The 25055-nt window shown below is 47.4% G+C and overlaps 1 protein-coding gene across 2 annotated transcripts; it reads right to left on the bottom strand.

The window, feature by feature from the left end:
* Positions 1-56: 56 nt before the first annotated feature.
* LOC135822139 (uncharacterized) lies at positions 57-24751 on the bottom strand. 2 transcript variants are annotated; one of them, XM_065334919.1, is made up of 10 exons: positions 24239-24751; positions 23221-23405; positions 22246-22415; positions 21363-21529; positions 17822-18071; positions 13588-13712; positions 8363-8517; positions 5300-5481; positions 4467-4627; positions 57-1324 (listed from the first exon to the last, which is right to left on the bottom strand). In XM_065334919.1, exons 1-10 carry the CDS (start codon positions 24743-24745, stop codon positions 1040-1042), a joined length of 2187 nt encoding a protein of 728 aa, XP_065190991.1. In that variant the 5' UTR covers positions 24746-24751; the 3' UTR covers positions 57-1039. The 2 variants fall into 2 exon arrangements, with proteins under 2 accessions (XP_065190991.1, XP_065190992.1); XM_065334920.1 differs by lacking the exon at positions 57-1324 and adding an exon at positions 1369-2422.
* Positions 24752-25055: the final 304 nt, after the last annotated feature.

Here is a 25055-nt window from a genome sequence, read left to right as displayed (position 1 = left end):
TGGGGAGAAAACAAGTTACGACACCACAGGCGAGGTTGAACGGGGTCCAGGCTGCCTCACGGCACACACAATACAATCATTTTATTGACTGCTTCAAGTCAAACAGATGCGGATACATACCGTAAAAGCCCGTGTATACGCCAAGAGACATGTCAATGCTGTCGTGGCATAATGGAGTTAAAACATGACAGCCTAGAACTCGTCAAACCAGTAAGATTATTATATTACACTTAAGAGGCACGTCAGCTAGGCAGCTAGGCAGACATAATGCAAAGGAAGACTGACTCATAATGAGGTAAGACATCGTCATTATTTGTCATGCGTACTTCAGTACATCATAGTGCTTCAAAGGAACGTGGATCGGCAGACATAATGGAACGTGGATCGGCAGACATAATGGAACGTGGATCGGCAGACATAATGGAACGTGGATCGGCAGACATAATGGAACGTGGATTGGCAGACATAATGGAACGTGGATCGGCAGACATAATGGAACGTGGATCGGCAGACATAATGGAACGTGGATCGGCAGACATAATGGAACGTGGATTGGCAGACATAATGGAACGTGGATTGGCAGACATAATGGAACGTGGATCGGCAGACATAATGGAACGTGGATCGGCAGACATAATGGAACGTGGATCGGCAGACATAATAATAATAGTAGTAGATCAATCTATAACAATTCTCAGATACATGTATCCATGTAACATTTTGGAATTCCTCAACGTTGCAATGGAACTCAAAATAATACTCCTGGTGATGTCTCGCACTCAGACAGGTTTCAGCTCTGAAGGTAGTGGAATGCAAGATACTTCAGAATTTTCTATAACTAAAACCCCCCTCATGTCACTGTACATGCGGTGCAAATATTGAAATGTGAGTGAAGAGTCAGCTTGTACTCGATCAGTGTAGCTGGACAGAGCGGCTACTGTGACCGGTAGGACATGATCTGTCTCACCGGACTGACTAGGGCGTCCAGATATTGCTGCAGTCATCCTTGCCCTCAACATCCAAGGCCACCTATTCTCCGTCAGCACTCAGTACATGCACTCGCAGACACCACCTCTAAAGGTTCCGTTACGCTTTCGGCTAGTTTACCTGAGTAGCTTTGATCCTCGGTGTCTCCATCAGCCACGTGCAAAGGCTGATTACCATCAACTACACAAGCAGATGGCGCAGCGGAAGGTTGACCACCACTCATTATTGCTTCTTCCTCCGGGTCCTCATCAATAACGTCTGGCCATTCTCCTAGGAGAAGGGAGCCGACGCTCTTGTAAAACTCTCCTTTCGGTGCTCCCATTTTAAGTACCTGAATCTGCAGCAAGCACGCACGCACAAATTATAATAGGTTGTGCGTCTTGTGACTGTCAAGCACTGGACCAAGGTGGTGTTTTTTAGGTCTACAAGTTAAGCATGTGCCAAGTTTAATGGTACGTGAGATTTAGTTGAGCTTTTGCTCCTGCTATACTTCTTGCGCTACTAGCATTTTCTGACCCAATAACACTGTCCCATTGCCACCACTTATGCGGCGCCAACTCCTACACCGGCACCAGATATCTAGGCCCGCTAGCAAACACTCCAGTAGTGAATGTTGTTGTCTGATGATTGTTAACATCTGTAGCAGCACCATGGTCATCGTGTATAATAGTACTTCCTCCGCCCAGGCAAAATTTCCCTTATCTCCTTCAGCCCAATGTCAGGTGTCTGACAGGAATTTTCACATCTTGTGCACTTCACCATCATGATCATACAAATCTGCTGGTTCAGGCGTACCAGTTCCAAACAAGTCGGCGAAGTCGCCAAGGAGTAAAGAAACAGGAGTAGAGCGTGTTGAAGGCGAGTGAACTGGTAAAACAAAACACGAGGTCAGTCACTGGTCAAGGCGGGTGCTGCTAGAGTACCACTGGAGTACAGAGCAGAGGTGTCATGCTGCGAAAAGCCAGTGTGTTTGATTGCATCCGGCACAAGATGTGTGTACGGTAAAAATGCACGTGAGCTTGAAGCTGAGAAAGCCACTCAGCGACGCTCGCCCACATACTGCAAAACTGAACCAGAACCGGTACAGGGCAAAACAGGGGGGAAAGAAAGGCTTCGATGATAGGGTTGCCACTCACCCAGCTCATTCACCTGATGTCAAAGTGAACGATCCTGCAAAGTGACGCTGAGCTCATCAGCTTTGGCTGGTAAGAAACCCGACCGATTCATGTACTCATGAAGGAGGTGAAGCGCTTGGAAAAGTGTCGATACGAAATATTTGCGCTTCTGGAAAGTGCGAAGTACTACCCGACAACAAGTGCTGCGTCGGCTGATGACAAAGGATGACTTCCACATTTTTCGACTTGGATAGTTTCCGGCTCTTGATGTTCAACGACTCCTCAACTCATTCTGAGTCGTTATAAGCCGTTCTGAGAACCTGGAATGTATCAGTAAAAAGTGCAAAGATAAGCGAACATTTTGCTTGGGCGGAGGAAGTATCTTGTTTAGAAGTTCATCTTCTGCTGCACGTGTACAGTGCAACTCTCAGGGTAGGACATACCCTTATATGGGCAACAGGAATCTGTGCACTTAGTATCCCAGGTACTTCTAATCCTAACATACTTCAGAGTACTGGGCAATACACATGTACACCAGACCTTGCAGGCGCGTCACACCGACTTTGGAGGTGGGGCGGCCATGGAAGGGGGTCCGGGGGTCCTCCCCGGAAAAAAATTCAAAAATTGAAGCCAATTGCAAGCATTTCCGGGCATTTGGTGCCATTTCAGTGTACGGTAGCTACAATGAAAGACTTTTTGATTCTGCAAAAAACCAAGAAGAAGCTACGATCGGGGACAAACATTACCCTCCCCCGGGAAAAAATTCAAAAATTGAAGCCAATTGCAAGCATTCCCAGGCATTTGGTGCCATTTCAACGTACATGGACTTTTGATTCTGCAACAAACCACGATCGGGGACAAGGATTTGCCACGTTTGCGCTGAGATCATCGCGCTTTGTTGCAGAGTGTTAAAAAAAAAAAACGGCCGAAAAAGTGGGGCGGCGCACGGCCAGTGCGGTTCCGACGCCCTTGCCTTGGGCAATACACATCTACACCAGACCTTGGGCAATACACATCTACACCAGACCTTGGGCAATACACATCTACACCAGACCATGATGCGTTCATACTAAGCAAGTGTTCGTACCAAGCAAGTGTACGTACCAAGCAAGTGTACGTACTGCCGGTAAGCGAGTTTCACTGCACTTGTAGTGTCATCCTTCTGCACAACTGGGTTCAAGGTCAGTGTTTTGCACTGCACTGTCTCTACATCCCCTTCTTTGCTCAACTATTGTGTTTACCGTAGTGACGCACATACATGTATAACTTTATAAGCACATGTGCCTATACCCGGGCATAAGCACATGTGCCTATACCCGGGCATAAGCGCACCCTCACAAATAAGCACATGGGCTTATAAGTGAACCTAAATGCAATTCCATCTGCGACACACAGACACCACAAAACACCATGTTCATAAAGTTAATGTGCATTGCGGTATTGCACTATGTGCATAGTTATGTAAGGTACCGGGGCGCTAGCAACTCAAGCGCATGCGCCTATGTGCGAGACAGAACGACCCGCAAAAAATAGCAAAAAAACGCAAAAACTCACTCATAAGCGCATGTGCCTTTATGTGCGTCATTACGGTACTAATTTGTTAAACATTTTTATGCATAGGCCTCCTGCCTACAACACCCATACACCTTGCTCACTACCTCCTGCCCACACCAGCCACACATTCTGCACTAACATCACACTGCTAGCCATATCACTGCCTCTACAACCCCCTGCCTACAACAACCACACACTCTGCACACAACCCCCTGCCTACAATAACATAACCGCTAGCCCTGAAACCTATACAGCCCCCACATTCTCACTCAGCTTTTCATACAACGCTACAAGACCCACCCTCTCCTGGCATATATGCACACAGCGCTACAAGACCCACCCTCTCTTGGCATATATACCGGCATGGTCGGTACCCCATCCTCATGTTGCCTGACTCTGATTGCGAAACTGCATGACACTTTTTAAAAGTAGCAGCAAACAAGCCTTGAGGGGGGGGGGGGGGATTACCCTTGTTGGTCTGCTGTATACATTTTAGTATGGCTTTAGTATTACGGGGACCCCTCAACAGGCAACTTGAGAAGACGATGGGGAATCCTGTACACAATTGAACATTATTTATGGCGTACAATTGAACAGTTCAAATTATTTCTCAATGAAGGCAATGTGTCTGAAATAGGGAGATTGGCGATGTTGGCATATCAAGCCGTGCATGAAACAGTGCTACTCTCCATTTTGAAACTGGGGAAACTAGCCTGGAATGGATGCCATCATAGGGTTCTCAGCTTAGCTACAACCCTGCAGCTCAGATTGTAGTGCACCATATGAGGCTTCAATCCACACAAAACTCACCTCCTCCAACCGACAGTCGCCAAACGAGGTGTCAACGAAGTCTTCCCACATATGCCTCCTTATCTGGTTTCGCCCATCCTTGAATATGGTTGCATGCGGACGAAAGGCATGACCGCCTTCACCCAGTAGACCTGCCTCTGTGAATCTGGAGCGGAGTACCTCTGCAGCCAGCATTCAGCAACACAGCACATAGTGCATTCTGCCAATATCACTGGCTTGGGGAGGGGGGCAGGGCCATGTACTAAAGTCTGAGCTGCAATGTGAGCTATTTTACTTGTATATGTATCTGGTTGCTGAACCGGTGCATAATGTAAGTCTAGGTGCAAGTAGAGTGCTGCTCAGCAGCATTCAAGCGATCAGATTTCATTGGCGATGAAATCTGATTGCTTGAATCAAGTCTGCACCCTGTGACGGATCACCATACCAGTGTTCGCTGGTCTAGAGCTGCATGCGCACCGTGCCTGGCGTGGTATGGACTCGCTTGATCGGATTGCACTGAGCAACACTGTACACTGTACACTCTACACTCTACTACTAAGCCTTTTATGGTCATAGTTATGCCATCCAGTCTCTCCTTCAAGATCTGCACTGAGATCTGCTGCTTTCCCTCCGGGCAGCAATGTGTTTCAAAACTTTCAAAGACTGCCTCATTTGTATGTACAACACTACAAACAGCCTGGAAAATAAACATCACCATTAATTTTATCCGCAAACGCAGGTTTTTTTACTACACTGTAATTTGAAATTCCCAACTGGCGGAGCCATGATGCACATGATTACATTCTTCCACTTGCACATACCGCGCACTGTAAAAACTGAGCAGACTGACCTACCGTTAAAACCCCTCAGCATCACCAGGCCAGGGTGATCCTCAGGGAAGTCTCCAAATACGACGTGTCGGCCAAAATTGTTCAAACCGTCGAGTTTCACTGTGGGAGGCTCCTCGCTTGCTCCAGGGTAGGCTTGCACAAGTTTGTACACATCCTCCTGGCAGCTCTGCAAGATCTCATTAGCCCTGGTCCGCACAGCGAGTCACACAACATACTGATGCAATTTAGTATGCATCATTCTGAGAAATGTCTTCAAATAATGTATGATTGCATGATTTGATTGCTGTGCAGGGCAGGTCCATGTACAACACAACACCGTACATGTACTACAGGATCACAACACAACACCGTACATGTATTGAACAAGTCAAGCGAGTAGGAGAGTGTCATGTCCTGAACATGGACCATAATGTATGTAGTGCGCATGCTCGCACAGGAGCTGGGTCTTTTTCGGATATGGAGTTTGAGATGTACTGAAATCTGTAATGGCCTCGAGTGTGTGTGTGATCGAGCTGGATGAGTCCGAGTAGAACCCACCTGGGGCAGGACACAACAACTGGCGACGAAGATATGGCTCGGATATCATCGCTTCAGCCGTTTACCGGCGGCGACTTTGAAGAGTTTGAGGAAAGACTTGAATTCTATTTCTTTGCCAATGATATTGGAACTGTGGCTGCTTCGGCCAATGCTGCAGACAAGTTGGCTGCCAGCAAGAAAAGGAAGGCTGTATTAGTGAGTTTGCTGTCTGAGGAAGTCTACTCGATTTTGAGGAGCCTCTGTCTGCCAGCGAAAGTAGCTGACAAGAAACTGTCGGAGATTTGCGATCTTTTGAGGAAGTATTTTCAACCTGCAATTTCGCAAGTTTCGGCGACGTTCAATTTCCATCAGTTGAAGCAGAAGGAAAATGAGTCGACTGCGGATTTCATCATTCGTCTGAAGAGATTGGCTGTGAGGTGTGAGTTTGCTGATCACCTCGATCGAGCGCTTCGAGACCAGTTTATTGCTGGCTTGAGCAGCTCATCCACTCGAAATTTCTTATTGACGAAAGAAGATACTTCGGCACAGTCGTTCAATGACATCGTCAAACTAGCTTTGACGCAGGAATCGGCTGCGCGCGCGGCCGAGTGTACGCATGACCGGTTTTTCTGGGGCAGAAATCAAATGTATTGGTGAAGGGAAGTTCAATGTCATCATTGATGGTGTGGAGAAACCAACACTACTCCGTGTGGTGGATAATGGTGGTCCGTCATTGTTGGGCAAGGATATGTTGTCCCAATTTACTCTACCGTGGAAACAGATTGTCAATGTCAATCATGTTCAAATGGATGGTAGGAGGAGAGCTCTCATTGAGGAATTTGAGGAGCTATTCGATACGACTCAGGTTGGCAAGCTGAGGTCGGCTCAAATCACCCTGAGAGTGGATGATTCTGATCCAATTTTCCACAAGGCGCGTCCCGTACCGTTCTCTATCACGGAGAAGTACGAGGAGGCTTTGGAGAAATTGGAAGCAGAGGGAGTTATTCGCAAAGTTGAGCACTCCAAATGGGCATCGCCTACTGTGCCAGTACTGAAATCGGATGGTAGTATCCGAATTTGTGCTGATTACTCTCGCTCAATCAATGCCAAGTCTGATTTGGAGCACTACCCGCTACCTACTATTGAGGAAATGTTAGCGAAATTGTCGGGGGGAGATAAATTCACCAAATTGGATCTCTCCCAAGCCTATCACCAACTGGAGCTTGATCCAGCTTCTCGGCCGTACACAACAATCTCTACTCACAAGGGGTTGTATGAATACGTGAGATTGCCGTTTGGCATTCACTCGGCAGTGGCAATTTTCCAACGCACAATGGAATCCATATTGGCAGATCTGCCTGGGTGCATCGTCTATGTGGATGACATCCTGATTACTGGGAAGGATGAGGATGAACACCACAACAACCTGATCAGGGTACTACAGGAGGTCGGGATGAAGCTTAATCCCAGTAAGTTTCATTTCATGATGGATGAGATTTCCTACCTGGGTCACACGATTTCTAGTGCTGGTGTGGCTCCTACAGCGGATAAGATTGAGGCAATGCGGGACGCTAAGGCTCCTTCGAATGTTATCGAGCTTTAATCATTCATTGGAACGGCGAATTTCTTGCGACGGTTCATACCTCATTTCGCAACAATAATGGTACCTCTGTACAATCTGGTGAAGAAATCTGCTGAATGGCAATGGGACCCCGGAATTTCAGTGCGGCCAAGCTGTCCTGGCTTTGAATTTCGGCAAAGGAGGAGATAAGTGGGCCCCAGCCGTGGTCACGGCTGTTCTCAGTCCGATGACGTATCAGATACAAGTCGGTGATGCAATGTGGAAACGCCATCGCAACCAGCTCCGTCCTCGGCAAATCCCTCAGTTCGATGCAGGGGTGTCTGAGCAGAGTGGAGCAAGTTTAACAGCCCAGGCACAGCCGTCACTCAGCAACAACGACGCCAGTGTCACGGCAGCGGAGCTAGGCGCGCCGGTCTCAGCAACAACCGGTACGAGTGAGTCTGCGTCGGTTAGCACTTCACGTGCCAGCTACAGCAAGACATCGTCACCGCAAGCTGAACGACGGTCAACCCGCGCTACTGTTCGACCAGTTCGTTTCAAGGATTGACGTTCAGAACACACAGTTCATATAGACCTATTCTAGTCTGTGGAGTTTTAATGATATATTTTGGACTCTGCTGGATATTGTATATAATTATATATTTATGGTGTAAATATGGTGTATAGTGTATCATGAAATATTATGTCTCGGCAGTTTTGAGTTTTGTGATTGCATCTTGATATGTTTACTATTGCATAGTTCTAGATGCTTCGCCTCAACTAGTGAGGGGAAATTGTCATGTCCTGAACATGGACCATAATGTATGTAGTGCGCATGCTCGCACAGGAGCTGGGTCTTTTTCGGATATGGAGTTTGAGATGTACTGAAATCTGTAATGGCCTCGAGTGTGTGTGTGATCGAGCTGGATGAGTCCGAGTAGAACCCACCTGGGGCAGGACACAACAGAGAGAAATCCACCTTCACTGACCTGGCAATCTTTGCTAGACTCTCTTCCGATATCCCATCACCCAGTGTCAACATGAAGAATGTAACGTGAAGCTTGACAGGATTCTCCACGGCAAACTTTAAGCGTCCATTTTCAGCAAGAATTGCCGCTTGAAGATTCTCCACAGCCTTGCGTACCTGCAAGATGCAACACACCAGCAAGAATTCTATTTTGTTCTGGTTGCAATGGCTATCCCATCCCAAAGAACTCATACTTGAGTGCTTTCAGCCATGCTCTTATCAGTTCATTTTGTGCTCGATACTGTTAATGGGCAAAGAAAAAGACTGAGCATATAGACCCAACCTGCAGGAGAATATAGCGACGATCAAGTGCTAGCCGCTAACTATAATGGCGGCTAGTGTTGCAATTAGCGCTAACGCTAATTGCAACACTAGCCATATTTGTATCAGACTGAAGTGTGAGCAGGGCATGGGGTGTAATTTGTAAACACTACAGGGGCCATGTCCAAAAATAGCCTGGCAAATGAAAGCACGTACTTTACAGTCCATTCATTGGAAACTGGCACCCTAACCTTTTGGTGTCTCTATCACATAGTTGTAGATATCATGAAAACAACAGTACATCCTGCATTGTGTGACCCAGGCAATTACTCCTTTCCACATTTGAGGCCAGAAAAGTCCAAGAACAGGGAAATAGAAATTCAGCCAGGTTTTACAAAATTAGGACAGGTATGCCATAGCAAAACGTATGGAGAAGCAGATCCAAAACCCAAATTTTTGAGATTTAAAGTGGGTTTTTGATCCTCAATTAGGCCCAAATCCGACTTTCAAAAGCCAGCGGGACAGATTCCGATGAATGGACTTTAGGTATATTTTCTCATGTACAACTGTCCTCCCAGCAGAAGAAAATGCACACGTCTGTCCTCCCTGCACGACAAGCATCTGCACAGTTAGCACCAGCCAAAACTACATGATTGTAGAACAGAATCTAACTACATTGTACAGTGGACACTTCACTATAGTGTACACTTCACTACAGTGGACACTTCACTACAGTGAACACTTACTACAGTGGACACTTCACTACAGTGGACACTTCACTACAGTGGACACTTCACTACAGTGGACACCTCACTACAGTGGACACTTCACTACAGTGGACACTTCACTACAGTGGACACTTCACTACAGTGTACACCTCACTTTTTTTTATCACATTGCACATACCTACGGAAGAAGGAGAGACAAGGGGAGACAAAACGAAGACAACAAAAAAAAACCCAAAAAACCATGGGTGTGTAGGCGCTACATGAGCTGCGCTGGTGAGATGCAGTGGACTCCCCCGACCAAGGGTCTCGGGATTGGCATACACAGCAAGCACAATGGGAGAGGGGGGGGGGGGGCGAGAGGAATGGCGGAGAGAGAGAGAGAGAGAGAGAGAGAGAGAGAGAGAGAGAGAGAGAGAGAGAGAGAGAGAGAGAGAGAGAGAGTGCAAAAGAGAGAAGAGAGAGAGAGAGAGAGTGCACAAGAGAGAAGAGAAGAGAAGAGAGAGAGAGAGAGAGAGAGAGAGAGAAAGAAAGAGAGAGAGATGGGTAAGTGAGGGAAAGAGAGAGAAAGAGGTGGAGAGATATAAGTATAGAGAGAGAAAGAGTTCTGCGGCATATCGTCGCTATGACTATAATGCTACTTTTAGAAGAGGGTCAACATAATGATTTGCGTCCACTGATGGCAGGCCAGTGTGATACATGTGCATGGCTAGCACCAGTCATGAGCAGAGCACCAGTCACTCTGTTGCAGGTGACGGTATGCAGCAATCTTGAAGCTCTGCAGGTGTTTCCGGGCTGGCTGCTTGTCCAGAATTGCCCGAGGCTGTGGCAGTCTATTCCACACTGGCACGATGCAGTATGGGAAAGAGCGCAGAAGGTAGTCAGAAGCTCGTGGCGAGAGATTCAGCTGAAGCTGGTGGGGATGGTGCTGTGCTTGGGCTGCTCGTGTGCGGCGATAACGTGGCGGTATAGCCGGCGGGGGGCACATGGCTGCAACTTGAGGCAGACCATGGCCACACATCAGTTTGCACAAGAGGCAGACAGCAGAGACCTTTCGCCGAACAAGGAGGCTGGGAAGAATGGTACCAGGGCCAATGACATATGGGGCGCGGAGCTGGACAGCATCCAGCATGGCCAGGTGTGAGGGAGCTGATCCCATCCACGCAAAGGGGGGCATATTCCAGCATTGGCCGGATGAATCCTTTGTAGACAGTGACTGCCCGCGTGGCTGAGGAGGGGTGCTGCATTCCGCAGGAGGCCCAGCCGCTGCTAAGGGTCGGGTTCCACTGCGGCTCCGCTGCTCCGCTGCTCGTCTTTCGCGGCTTGAAACGTCATCATTACCATAGTGACCGCGGCTCGAGCTGGAGCAGCGAGGCCGCGGCTCACCGCGAGCTTTTGCTACGATTCTTGACCAAAAACTGCGAGCCGCAGTCGCGGCTCGACCTGTTTCCCGTACTTTGCATTGTTTCGTACGCCAGAATTTTAAAATTCAAAATTAATTTTAATTCGTTGCGCAGGCCAGAACATGAGAATTTTTTTTTCGCGCGCAGGCAGGTCAAACGTCATCAAAAAGTGTAGACCACGACCGCGGTACCACGAATGGCGAGTGTCAATGGAACCGCGCTGCTCCGCTGCATGCAGCCAAGTGCCGCGGAGCAGCGGAGCCGCAGTGGAACCCGGCCCTTAGCACGTGATGCAACTTGCCGAAGGTGGAGTCTGTAGCTCAGTTTAGAATCAAACATCACTCCGAGCACCTTCACAGATTCATCTGGTGGGAGAGGAGTTCCACCAAATGACAGCTGGGGAGTCACTGTATCCTTCCGCTGGTGCGACAGAGTGATAGTTTGCGATTTCGATGGCTCAAACGCAATCTTCCATCTCTTGCCCCAGGCATGAAGCTCATCTAGGCTGCGTTGTAGTGAGGCATTCGAGGCTTGATCAAGGAGGGAGTACAAAGTGGTATCATCAGCAAAAGTGTTGAGGTTTGTGCCATGCGACAAGCAGCTTGAAATGTCGTTTACGTACATGAGGAACAAAGTAGGTCCAAAGATACTACCTTGTGGGACGCCAGACTGGACAGGGTGCACCGATGAGCTCTGGCCATGAACAACAGCTTTAATGGTGCGACATTGCAGGTAGTGGGTAAGCCATGCGAGCAGTGAACCCCCCTATCCCCAGCTGGTGGGCCTTGTAAAGTACGCCAGCATGAGACACTTTGTCAAAAGCCCCCGCTATGTCCATGGCAACTGCTTGCATAGCTCCACCTTGTGCCATGGCATAGGCCCACTCATACTGTAGGACAGTCAGGCGGTCTGCAGCTCCGGTGCCATGACGAAAACCGTACTGACGAGTATTCAGCAGACGGTGGCGTTCCAAGAAGTTGACTACAGTGGACACCTCACTACAGTGAACACTTCACCACAGTGGACACCTCACTACAGTGAACACTTCACTACAGTGAACACTTCACTACAGTGGACACTTCACTACAGTGGACACTTCACTACAGTGAACACTTCACTACAGTGGACACTTCACTACAGTGAACACTTCACTACAGTGGACACTTCACTACAGTGGACACTTCGGTACAGCTGACACCTCACTAGAGTGGACAACTCTCCGTCAACATAAGGACATGCACGTCCACATTCAGGACACATGCTTTCAGTCCCAACAGTTCCCGATCAGCAAGCTATACAATACTCTATGTCAGAGACTCACATAGTAGAGTACTCACTCCGTGGCTTTGTCCGCCCTGTGCTAGAGTATGGCATGCTGGTGTGGATGAGCGCAGCCCCCACCACCTTGGCCCGCCTCACTGCCATCCAGCGCCGTGCCCTGCACATAATTGGAGATGATTCATACCTCCCGAGCCTCGACATTCGCCGTACCGTAGCAGGGCTCTGCTTTCTGTACAAGCTGCACTTTGTGGAGGGTCCGGAAATGGTGAAAGCCATTCTGCCACCATCAGCAGCCGCACCGCAACACCGCATGCCTACTCGTGAGACAACCAGATCTGCAACACATCATCCATCGCAACTCACCAGTATCCTTCCTCCTCAGGCACGAAACAACACGCTCCGCTCATTTCCCCACTCCCTCATCCCAACGTGGAATCAGCTCCCACCTACCCTTCTGCAGTCTCCCCCTTCTCGCAGAGGCATGCACACGTTCAAGAAAAACGTCAACGACCACTTGCGGCGCAGCAAGTGGGAGTGGGCCACAGACAGGCTATGATCTCTGCCAACACACCAGCCTAATTATACTGACCGCACTCCAGCTCCCTTCTACCCCTCTTTGATCCCCTTCGCTCAGCCTTAAAATCCGATTATCAGTTCACTCCATCTTCCTACGGTGCACTGCTTTTACTATTGTTTTGTCCTTTCCCAATCTCAAATTCTCCCCATTATCGATTGCAAAGCCGGTGCTCCCCTCTTGGATGCACATGTTTCTTTTCTCCTATGTATCGGCGCACAGGAGTAACGATGATTCCGAGACCTTTGGTCGGAGGAGTTACTTTTGCCCCGCCCCCACTTCCATCCAATATGCCACCGCCCCCGCTGTGCAGCATCTGATGGTACTGTGGTATTCAGTAAAAAAAAAAAAAACTCTGTGTTGGTCTCAACACGATAGGTCTCTGGGGAAATGCAAAAATTCAAGGAAATCCTCTGCAACTTGAAGGGGAAGTATACCCTCTAAAATCAAATTTTCACCAGTTGTTGTCCTCGGGGTGTTGAGTCAAATGGTCTTGGTCCGAGGAAGCTCAGACGCTTCCTTCCTCCTTTATTCCCAATCGAACTCGCCCACTTCCACCGAAACTGGGTAACTATGCCGTATGAGATGGAGATTTGTATGCAAAATGTCACTAAAAGCGTCATTTTGTTCTTATAACAAACACGGATGACCGCAATTGTTCCATACATTGTAGTCTTTTGGACGCTGAGTCGACTGGTTTTGGTCCGAATAGGCTGCGATGCAGCGTTGGGCCCTTACTCCCAATCGAACACAGGTGAGAAAACGGTCACGTACTCATGCGTACACCAGTCCCCTGGTCATCGTGCCCGCAGGCTACAACTTTTACAGTGTTCCTGTCACTTGAGTTGAACCTTTGAGTTGAACCTTGGTGTGAAAGTTGTAGCCTGCAGGCACGGTGACCAGGCAACTGATGTAAGCCCGAGCACAAATTATGACACCTCACCTTTATAGATTTGAGTGCGATACCAAGAAAATGCGTGGGTCTAGGTGGTCTGGGCCCATCCGATTTGGTCTTTCTTGCCGGCTTCCTCCTCTTGCTTGCTGTGGACAATCTTCCATGAATTCCATCTACAAATGCATAGGAAGATCAGAGCTTTAGAGCGCAGATGAGAAGAGCAAGTCTCTGTTTTTGTTCCGTGTATGTTTCAAGTTCAAACTACTTTCTAATGTGTGCTTGCTACTTCAAGAAGTATTTTTTCCAGTATACATGAATTGCGCTCCCTAGCTTTGGCTTGGTTGAGCACACTTTTTGGTTAACATCAAAGGTATTTGCCCTCGTACACAGCTCGCAAGTGTTTACTGCAGTTGGAGCACTCCGACGACTTTTTAGCGCTTCCAGCCGGTTTAAAAATATTTTGTTGTTCATTAGATTTCATTGCGATCAGTTCGGCCAGTAACTCTGAGCTCCGCTGACGTGACTTAACAAGGTCAAACCTTTAGCTGTCTGGAGATGCACTGGAGATAGAGCTCGCCGTTGTCCTTCTGTCCCTCAAATAATCCATCCTGCTTCATATACTTCAAAGTATCTTGAAATAACAGTCATGTACATGTATGCTCAATCTCCGGACAGCTAACTGTTTCGACCTTGCTGGATTTCATTTGCGACGCTCAAAGTGACTAGTCGACCCAATCGCAATGAAGTCTAGTGGACAACACAATCCTTACACATCGCGTCGCAGAAAAAAACATCTTCCTGGCCGCTTTGGCTACACCCCTGACAATGGTTTTATAAGTACCGTATTTTCTGCGGTATTTAATAGCTCCACTGCACTGGGGTCTAAGGGTGCGTTTACACGACAACGCTGTACCATTTTTGCGTTTTCGATCCCGCGAAGTTGCATGTGTTTTCGGGAGTTTACACGAGAACGCTGCAGCGTTTTCGGGTGTTAACACAAGAACGCTCTGCGTGCACGGAAACGCAGTCCACACTGGTGAATTTTCGGCGCAAAAATACGAAATCAGCACGTGCGGATCCAAGAATGGCACAAGGACACTCACAGCGATGCCAAGTGAAGTTTTGGCTTTCTCTTTCCTGCTTAGCTTGTCGATTTGTTGCTCGTAATAGGTCTTTTTTCCCCTTCAGGGAAATTTTGCGTATTGACATTCATCAGTCAAGCATGGCTGAAGTTGATTTGTCAAGTCCAGATAATGGACCCACAACCGCCTACCTGTGGCAAGCAACGGAAGTAGAAGTGGTACCAAAAAGAGAAGCAAAGGGAAGGAGGAAAACGGCGCAAAGGAAAACATTGTTAGGGAGGACGATGAAGTCGAGTTGCTGCTTTCCTGTGTTGTTGACTACAAGACAACAAAAGCTGTGGAAGGAACGGATTGAGAGAGTATCAAGTCTTAAGTATTTTGATATTCTCGAGCTGTACTAAGAGTCGTGTCCTTCAACAGAGGATGCCCAAAAGTCTGGAAAGAAACTCACGCATGGGAGGAACATTACGAAGGAGGTGCTGGCTTCTAAACTGAAGGCTGTACGCATCAAGTACAGAGAAGCAGTTGTAGACGGCCGACGAAGTGGACACGGTCGGGTAGTCACATTATATTATGATATCTGTGAGACGATTTGGGGTTTGGGGTGGTTGGGGTGGGGTGGTAGTCCAGCCACATCCCAAACTTTGGGGTGGGGTGGTAGTCCAGCCACATCCCAAACATCAGGTGGAATCGAGACGGTCGACGTAGCTCTTGTTGAGAATGAGAGTGCTCCCCTTGGCATTCCAGCCTCACCACCAGAGTCTGTCAGCAGTATCATCGCGCCTTCACCAGCATCTTCGGATGGTGATTGCTTGGGCTGTGTAGACGTTGCAGGTGTGGCAGATACCACGGTTGAGACCAGGGCAACAGCTCGCACCATGACAATCAATGACAGGCGGTCGCTGCTGGACAACCTGAAAACGCACAAGGAGAAGCTAAGGAGAAAATCTTCCACTGATAGCCAGGCCCTGGCTCTTGCACAAGAGGACATCGCCTTGAAGAGGAAGTTCATTGAGAGGATGGACAAGATTGATGATGAGAACCGGTCAACAATGAACACCCTGACGGAGAATATGAAGAAATTTCAAGAAAATGACCGAGAACATGGCGGGTGGATTCAAAATGTTGGAGGCCCTCATGATGCCTCAACCCCAGCCTACCCAACAGCCGCAGCGCCATCCTTACACCCCGTGCCAATCGTCCTTCAATGCTGGCTATGCAGCTACAAGCATGCGCAACTCAGTTCCTAGAGGTGCGCAAGAGCCGGCTATGCCTTACACTGGTGAATGGTCCCAGTATACCAATCCGAAGATGGTGATTGGCCTCAGTAACTGCTAGGAGTGGCCTCTCTCCTGCCATGTATGGTTTGTTTCGCATATTGTGAGTGAATAGCATTTCTGTTTGGTCCTACACAATATGCAGAATCCGAATGTATACCGTCTTTCGTTTTTCTTGCACACAGACAGCTCTTTTATGAGTTCCATTTTTGTTACGTAGCTTGCTAGTGAGACCCTGTCACACTGCATCCTTGTGTACACGTATGCTGTGTGGATGAACTGCATTCCTGCAGTGCTGAGATGAGTGTGGCACATTCCTGCAGTGCTGAGATGAGTGTGCCACATGAGGATTGTCACGCAACTCCAGGTACCGTCGTGGGAATCGGCCCTAAGGACCATTCTCCGGTAACGGGGCGCCACTAAAATTTTCAACTGAGTTCGAATGGTCAGGTGAATGACTTCTGACCAAGCATTTTGGAAGAATTCATTTCCGCTGATTCCTCACAATCATTGCAACCACTGGAGTACAAGGCGCATGCCAGACTTTGCAACCACTGGAGTACAAGGCGCATGCCAGACATTGCAACCACTGGAGTACAAGGCGCAAGGCGCATGCCAGACATTGCAACCACTGGAGTACAAGGCGCATGCCAGACATTGCAACCACTGGAGTACAAGGCGCAAGGCGCATGCCAGACATTGCAACCACTGGAGTACAAGGCGCAAGGCGCATGCCAGACATTGAATTTGTTTCGCAAACTAACTTACTGTAAAACGGGTAACGTTTGCGACAATAAATGTTTGCGTTTTACAAATTGAGACTGGCTTGCGCTGTTTAATGTTTGCGAGTCGTTCTACAGTCGTTCTACAGAGTCGAGTCAGCCCTTGCACTGAACTTTACGTGGCACGAGTTTGCGTTGTCCAAAGTTTGCGATTTGGGGCCTCTCGCAAAATTCGCAAACATTTTTACGTTGCAATAGTTACCCGTTTTACAGTTAAGCGGGATTCACAGAAGCGTTTTTTTGCGATGCGACACGCGATGCGACAGGCGCGGAACTGGGAAAACCCCAAATCGCAGCCATGTCGCACCCCACGCAACTGCCGCAACTGGGCCATCGCAGAAGTTGAGCTTGGCTCAACTTTTGCGATGCGATGCGATGCGACAAGCGATTTGGCATACGATTTTGACCTTTTCTACAGCAAAGTTGTACAAAGGTTCAAGAGTTGCCTATAAATTTGTACAGGTTGTACCAAACCGCGCGAATATCATGGTGACGTACCCAAATCAGCAAGACTTTGTCGCATCGCTGACTTCTTCTGTGGATGGTATTTCGCGAGTTCGCATCACACGCGTCCGTCGCAGATCGCGTCGCATCGCGTGTCGCGTCGCAAAAAAGCTTCTGTGAATCCCGCTTGATGGGTACCGGTACATACAAACTAGCTTAATGGGTACCGGTACATACAAGACGTTAGCAATATTTAAAGAATTAAGAAGCAATACTGAAATTCCAGCAAAAGTTTCCTAGCTTGTCCTTTACTCGGAACAGACTACACGTAGAATCTTCGTGTAGTCTGTGAAATGATGGATTGCACTACATGAAAAGCAGTCAAATGACACTATACATGCATGAACCGCTGTAGCGCTGATCGATTCACATCCAGCATTCGGAGTCTAAGCCACAGCCTAGCGGGGCAATATTAGAGTTTCTATGCGTTTAAAGTGCGGCTGATACGCCAGAACTGAATACGGTACCTTGTGGTTGTGTGTAGACAGCAATTACATTGCCTGACAGACACCCACTGATCACGAAGTCTAAATGATTACCCATGGATTCAACCGAGAATATGATCCACGAATAACCCACTCAACAAGCCCCGCTGTAGAAGCAGCACGGTACAGCAGAGGTGTGTTCACCAACGTACCAGGTACAGATTCCTCCTCTTCCATACAATCCAAGACCTGCATGCTAGTACCGTCACTGCTGGCTTTGCCGCAGGCACTGTCTTGGCTATGTGCTGCTGATGGTGAGGCAAGAGGATCTCCGAGACTGCATGACACTTCCTCCATGTCCTCTTCCACAACGAGTGTGTTGTCCGGCCATTTTCCCAACGAAAGTGACGCGATAATCGAGTGAGGCTGCTCCCTATTAGACTTGGCTTCAAGCAGCTGAACCTAAGCAGAGGGGAAATAACACAAGAGGTACCAATGTACTGTAGTAGTCACACTGCGACACACTGCGGCCTACCCAAGCACAACACCGGGCTAGGAAATCAGCAAAATTTGAGAATGCATCAGGTTGTAAATTATCATTTAGGACTTGAACACCAGTAGTTTCTCTCACACCTTTTTAAATCCTGGAGCGTTATAGTGTACACTGGTTCTGTATGTTAATGCAGTACTGTAGAGTAGACGGTTTCAAATAGGAAATAGGTTGCAAACTGGAATGGTCTCAATATTAACTTTCTCCCTTGGTATTTTGATTAGAAAACGTATGTCACAGTGAGACTACGATGTGTTTTACTCAGCGCCAAAATTCCATGGCTCTGCGATGACCAGAAGCGCCACACCAAGCATTTGAGTTTTTGACGTGTTGCTTCCCACTGCGACTTGAGTTTTACGTCTTTCAAAAAATCAACTTCTTGTCGCAGGTAAACAGCTCGCCAATAAAGCACCGTATACCAATGAAAACTAATGGAAGCACACACAAGGCTTATTGGTGCTCTGTACTGGCCGTCGTGGAGTGATAGCAATTACCTAATTTCAGAACCCGGAGTGAACTTGACGTGCAATCCAAAACCTTTCCAGTTTGGAGCCACCTCTATAAACACCAACAATTGAGGGCAACTTGGAGGCAACGAGCCAACACAAAGGAGTGGTTCAGATCGATCGACTCTGGCCTCAAAGCAAACTTCAACATGCCAGCTTCCCAGGCTTCCACAAACATATTTCGAGTAAACAATCCACGCTGATGATCGGTTTGGGTCTACACAATTTTGCTGTCAAGCCGTTCCGGTATCGAACCGTCGCCTCTACATGAATGTGTGTATGTATGTGTGTATGAATGTGTGTATGTATGTGTGTATGTATGTGTGTATGAATGTGTGTATGTATGTGTGTATGAATGTGTGTATGTATGTGTGTATGTATGTGTGTATGTATGTGTGTATGTATGTGTGTATGTATGTGTGTATGTATGTGTGTATGTATGTGTGTATGTATGTGTGTATGTATGTGTGTATGTATGTGTGTATGTATGTGTGTATGTATGTGTGTATGTATGTGTGTATGTATGTGTGTATGTATGTGTGTATGTATGTGTGTATGTATGTGTGTATGTATGTGTGTATGTATGTGTGTATGTATGTGTGTATGTATGTGTGTATGTATGTGTGTATGTATGTGTGTATGTATGTGTGTATGTATGTGTGTATGTATGTGTGTATGAATGTGTGTATGTATGTGTGTATGTATGTGTGTATGTATGTGTGTATGTATGTGTGTATGTATGTGTGTATGTATGTGTGTATGAATGTGTGTATGTATGTGTGTATGTATGTGTGTATGTATGTGTGTATGTATGTGTGTATGTATGTGTGTATGTATGTGTGTATGTATGTGTGTATGTATGTGTGTATGTATGTGTGTATGTATGTGTGTATGTATGTGTGTATGTATGTGTGTATGTATGTGTGTATGTATGTGTGTATGTATGTGTGTATGTATGTGTGTATGTATGTGTGTATGTATGTGTGTATGTATGTGTGTATGAATGTGTGTATGTATGTGTGTATGTATGTGTGTATGTATGTGTGTATGTATGTGTGTATGTATGTGTGTATGTATGTGTGTATGTATGTGTGTATGTATGTGTGTATGTATGTGTGTATGTATGTGTGTATGTATGTGTGTATGTATGTGTGTATGTATGTGTGTATGTATGTGTGTATGTATGTGTGTATGTATGTGTGTATGAATGTGTGTATGTATGTGTGTATGTATGTGTGTATGTATGTGTGTATGTATGTGTGTATGTATGTGTGTATGTATGTGTGTATGAATGTGTGTATGTATGTGTGTATGTATGTGTGTATGTATGTGTGTATGTATGTGTGTATGAATGTGTGTATGTATGTGTGTATGTATGTGTGTATGTATGTGTGTATGTATGTCTATTTAAAATAGTGTGTAAGCTGGGACAGTAGAACACTGATATATCAAATCTGACCGACTATTGTAGGTAGATGTACTTTGAAGTACCAGTACCCCGCCCCCCTCCCCCCCCCCCCCATCACCACCACCACAACCACCAAGGCCACCATCGCCACCTCCACCATGAATCACCGGGGTCATGCTTTGAAGGTGAGCGGACGAGTGAATCCTGTTTGAACATTATGGCATGTACACCGTGCACACATTGCATGTTGTGCATCAAATAATTCACCAACTCCCCAAATCATGTGAAGAAGAGGTTGGTGCGACTTTGGCGATACTTGGGGAATTGTGTGTTGCTCCCTACGTGGGAGCTTGCGCTATTCCTGCCGGTCCTCAGCATTTGTTCAGCACCTCCATGAGCGACACTGACTCACGCTGCTATCTGGTGTTCACGAGTTGTTTGTCGTGCTGGAAACGGAGCGTCTCTGTAAGTTTGTATCCCTGGTGATGTTTGTGCCTGGAGAGCACTATATATGTGGTGCTCTTCAGGCACAATCTTCCTCAGCCTACTCAAGCTCAACGGATGAGGGGTGAATTCCCCGAAACACTGTGTAGTGAGCAGGGAGTGTTGCTTTCTTGCAGGTTTGCCGAGTGGAAGGTTCGATGGACTTCTCGTCTTCTCTGGATGGCAGTCGTGAGTCAGTCAAGTGAGAATTCAAGTCGGCAGGAATAGCGCAAGCTCCCACCTAGGGAGCAAGACACACTTCCCCAAATCATACTCATTTGCCCCCCCCCCCCCCAGCGGAAGCAAGCTCTACATATAAAGACAGTGAGCTACAATTACAGTGCAGAGCCTTGGACTGTGACCTTGGTACACTCAGACATTAGTTGCACTCCGCCACACGGGTTTCTTTCACAGTTTGTAAATCAAGGCGGAGCGCTGTCATGGTACTTTGCGGTACGTTCACACACGCACGCGCATACACATGCACACACATACATACATACACACATGAATACACACACACACACACACACACACACACACACACACGTACATGTACATCTTGATCTTGATCTTGCTTGCAAGTATGGCTACGCAGTCCCCAACAGGACAGGTCAAATGGTACTAGTCACCCTGCTGCATCGGTGGTGTGTCCGGCCGCTAGTCGAGCGGAAGGTCCGGTGATACATACATACATTCATACATACATACATACATACATACATACATACATACAAACACACGTGTGCACACAGCAAACTGGAAGCAGGTTCCACACCAATCATAACTCATGATCCTGAGCTCACCGCAAGCAATGGAGTGTCTCCAAACTTCTCCTTTGCCCATGACTTCCACAAGCTATGCCAGAGGCGACGAGAGCGGTCCTTAACCAACGGTACATGTGGACGGTAATGCTGCAAATCGTTGCTTTCAGCGGTGATACCAACTTCTTGAAATCGTCTCAAGATAACCTCTGCCACAAGAGAAAGCGCAAACACCCAGTCCAACAAGAACGCGACGTGAACATGCAGGACCCCGCCAAGACTGAGCACTACCAATCCGCCGCACACAGAACGGAGGAAGTGTAAATGTATAGTTCTGACTCCCCGTATGTATAGATTATAGACCGGTTAGGAGGTCTATACAGGATATATAGACCGAGGTCCCCCGAGGTCTTTTACGAGGTCTATATATCCTGTATAGACCAACTATGAGGTCTATAATCTATTTCTGGTGTTGAAGGATATGCACGGCATGGATGGACTAAGCAACTTTTCATTTAAAAAAGCAGCCAGAACACGAATCGGATTCGTCTTTGGACAGTCATAAATCTACTACTTCAAGTACGTTTCACTGTCTGTACACACCGTCAACGTCATGCAAGTGCAATTCTGTTTGCTGATATTCTCCGAAATGCGAACTTGATCATGGAGTTCGACTCTCCTGGGAGTGCAAACCTGAACATGAAAATCGCCTTGCTAAACCTGCGTATTACTACTCCTGCGTATTACTACTCCTGCGTATTACTACTCCTGCGTATTACTACTCCTGCGTATTACTACTCCTGCGTATTACTACTCCTGCGTATTACTACTCCTGCGTATTACTACTCCTGCGTATTACTACTCCTGCGTATTACTACTCCTGCGTATTACTACTCTGAAGTACAAGTATAAGTGTATAACTTACTTTGCAGATTGAGAATCAAGTGATAAGAAGCATGGTCAGAGGGAGAGGATATGAACAGGTCACTGTGTCCGTAATTAGAGATTGTGCCAAGCGGTAACAGCGGAGGCTGAGAGTAACTTGTCAGCAGTTCAGCAATGTCACCTTCACAACTTTGCAAAGCTGCCTCTGCTCTGTGAAAAAACACGCACGCACGCGTGCGCGCACACACACACACACACACATATATATACACACATGTGCACGCACGCACACGCACACACACACACACACACATACACACATGTGCACGCACGCACGCACGCGCACACGCACACACACACACACCATTGGACCATTGGACGCCCATCGCCAGAGGCGATGATAGCGATGCTACAGCAGAAGCCATAGCAGCTTGTGCTGGGATTCCACCATTCAACAGCTTGCAAGGCTGAAGAATTGACCGCCACTATTCAGCCTGGTCTACACCACACAGCTATGAAGTGGCTTTTTTTGGCCAGTGAATCCCTACTTTTTGGTCTTTTTCATTTTTTTCACGCACACACATCACACCACATACTCCGGCATGCACTGGCTGTTGGTAACCACCCAGGAGAATGAAAGAACAGTCAGGTGAAGTCTGAGAAAGAGAAGAAAGACGTGTGTGACCATAATCGTCAGGAATCGAACCCACAACCTATCGATTGGAAATCGCTGAACATACCACTGCACCATATGAGACACACACACACACTGTACAGATGAAGCCTGGTCAAATGACCAATTGGCCTGGACGATCACTTGGCCTGGACGATTACTTGGCCTGGACGATCACTTGGCCTGGACGATCACTTGGCCTGGACGACTGCTACTCAGTGACACCACATGTTTCGAATCCTAGTGCGCAATAGTCACCAGAGTTCTGAGGCCATAATAGTTGTACTGAGTTGAATGAGTGGTGACTGGACGCAGGTATCATCTCTACTTGGTACATCTCACCTTATAATGACATCCGGACCAGCAGCAATAGTACATGCTGTATCTTGTTCATCTTTACTGCCGGGACCGGTCAGGTTCATGCAAAGAAGCAGAATATTCAAGTTGACTGGCGGCACAACAACGTCTTTCATCCAACTGCGCTTCTTGATCAGACCCTCCTGGACCTCGCGCACACAATGTTCAACCTATAAACAGACGTGCAAAGTGATAAGCCAATGCTGCACGTACACATGCACCAATGCACGTACACATACACCAATGCACGTACACATACACCAATGCACGTACACATACACCAATGCACGTACACATACACCAATGCACGTACACATACACACATATACGTGCATGCCCCCCCCCCCCTCCCCAAACAGAATGATATAATTATGTGGACACACACACACACACATACACACACGCACACGCATACACACACACACACACACACACGCATACACACACACATATCATTCTTCGGCACTGCCAGAAACTGGCCACATGGCCCGAGACCCCTCACCTGGCAGAGCTAGAGGGAAGACAGATTCCGAGGCTGAGGAAATTTGGGAAGATGACTCAATCATCCATTGAACTAGCGAACAGTTGGCATACATGGGGGCCCTCGGTCTGTGGTGGAAAGTATGACAGACCTACTTCGAAGTACTTGGTAGTCACACGGTTTTCTAACTAAAATGGTTACGGGTCTCATGCAGAGCTCGTGCGATCATATTTCACACCATCGGTTGCCATGTGAAAAAATCAGCTACTTGATTGCACTCCCTGTTGGGTCACAGGCATCAATTATGATGCAAAATCCTGAGTAACCAAACCAATGTAATGAACCAACTTTGAACTGCACTGAGTACATAATGACTGATCTGTGAGGTCATCATCCCCATGTTCCTGTCCTGTAGTCACCGTTCATTTATTTAATTCGCATGACTAGACCGCTGAATTAACGGTGACTGTTCTGGATGGTGCAATGCAAGCCCCGTGGAACAGTGGTCAACTGGTCACTTGCCTGCCTGGAGACAACTGGAATAGCGACGAAATGAGAAAACGTCTTTGACGCTCTCTCCTTACGCCCGGGACGTGAGCTGTGCTTCAACTGCTTGCCCGAATCTGCTGCTGCTGCCAGCCCAGCTCCCCCCGCTGACTCCACGTCAAGGTCACAGTCTTCGACCAATGCCCCTGCCACTGCCACACTGGGTTCCACAGCGGCACTAGGTCTAGGTAGCGTCGCAGCAGTAGCAGTAGCAGCAGCAGCAGCAGCATTAGCATGTTCATACATTACAGTTGGATGAGGTGGTGGAGCCAACTCGCCAGTCAACTCCCAGTGAGTTTCCTCTGGCTGCTCTGTTCCATCCTGCGACATGTCTTCACGAAGTGCAAGAAGTTTTACGTGCACTGCGTCTGTTAGTACTATCAAGAGTATAATTATGTAACCCGGGGTTATACTCTTTAGTCTTGGTACTATTTTACTGATAATAACACGACTAATGCCAATACTAGTAATGCTAATGAGCATTAATTTAGAAAAAGAAAAAGAAAAAAAAAATTTTAGTGATTGGGAATGGTAGATCTAGTCTTTTCGCTGCTTGACATGACGTGAGCATGAGAGGTATAGTAGATCAAGATCATACAGTATGTAGCTAGCGCCTGAGCTAGCTGGGGATAATATTTTTCCCTGGCACCTGACACATTTTTGTGACAGGCGCTGGGCGCACGTGCAGCGTCCACCTGCGCTACCGGTTACCACTGGTTACCGCACTAGCGATAGCTAGCACTCATCGCCGCCCGTAGATCTATGCCACATACCGTAACTATAATAATAGACA

Source organism: Sycon ciliatum, chromosome 1, assembly GCF_964019385.1.
Source record: "Sycon ciliatum chromosome 1, ocSycCili1.1, whole genome shotgun sequence".
Lineage (NCBI taxonomy): Eukaryota > Metazoa > Porifera > Calcarea > Leucosolenida > Sycettidae > Sycon > Sycon ciliatum.
Note: the sequence above shows the minus strand (reverse complement) of the source record. Positions and strands in the feature narration are given on the sequence as shown.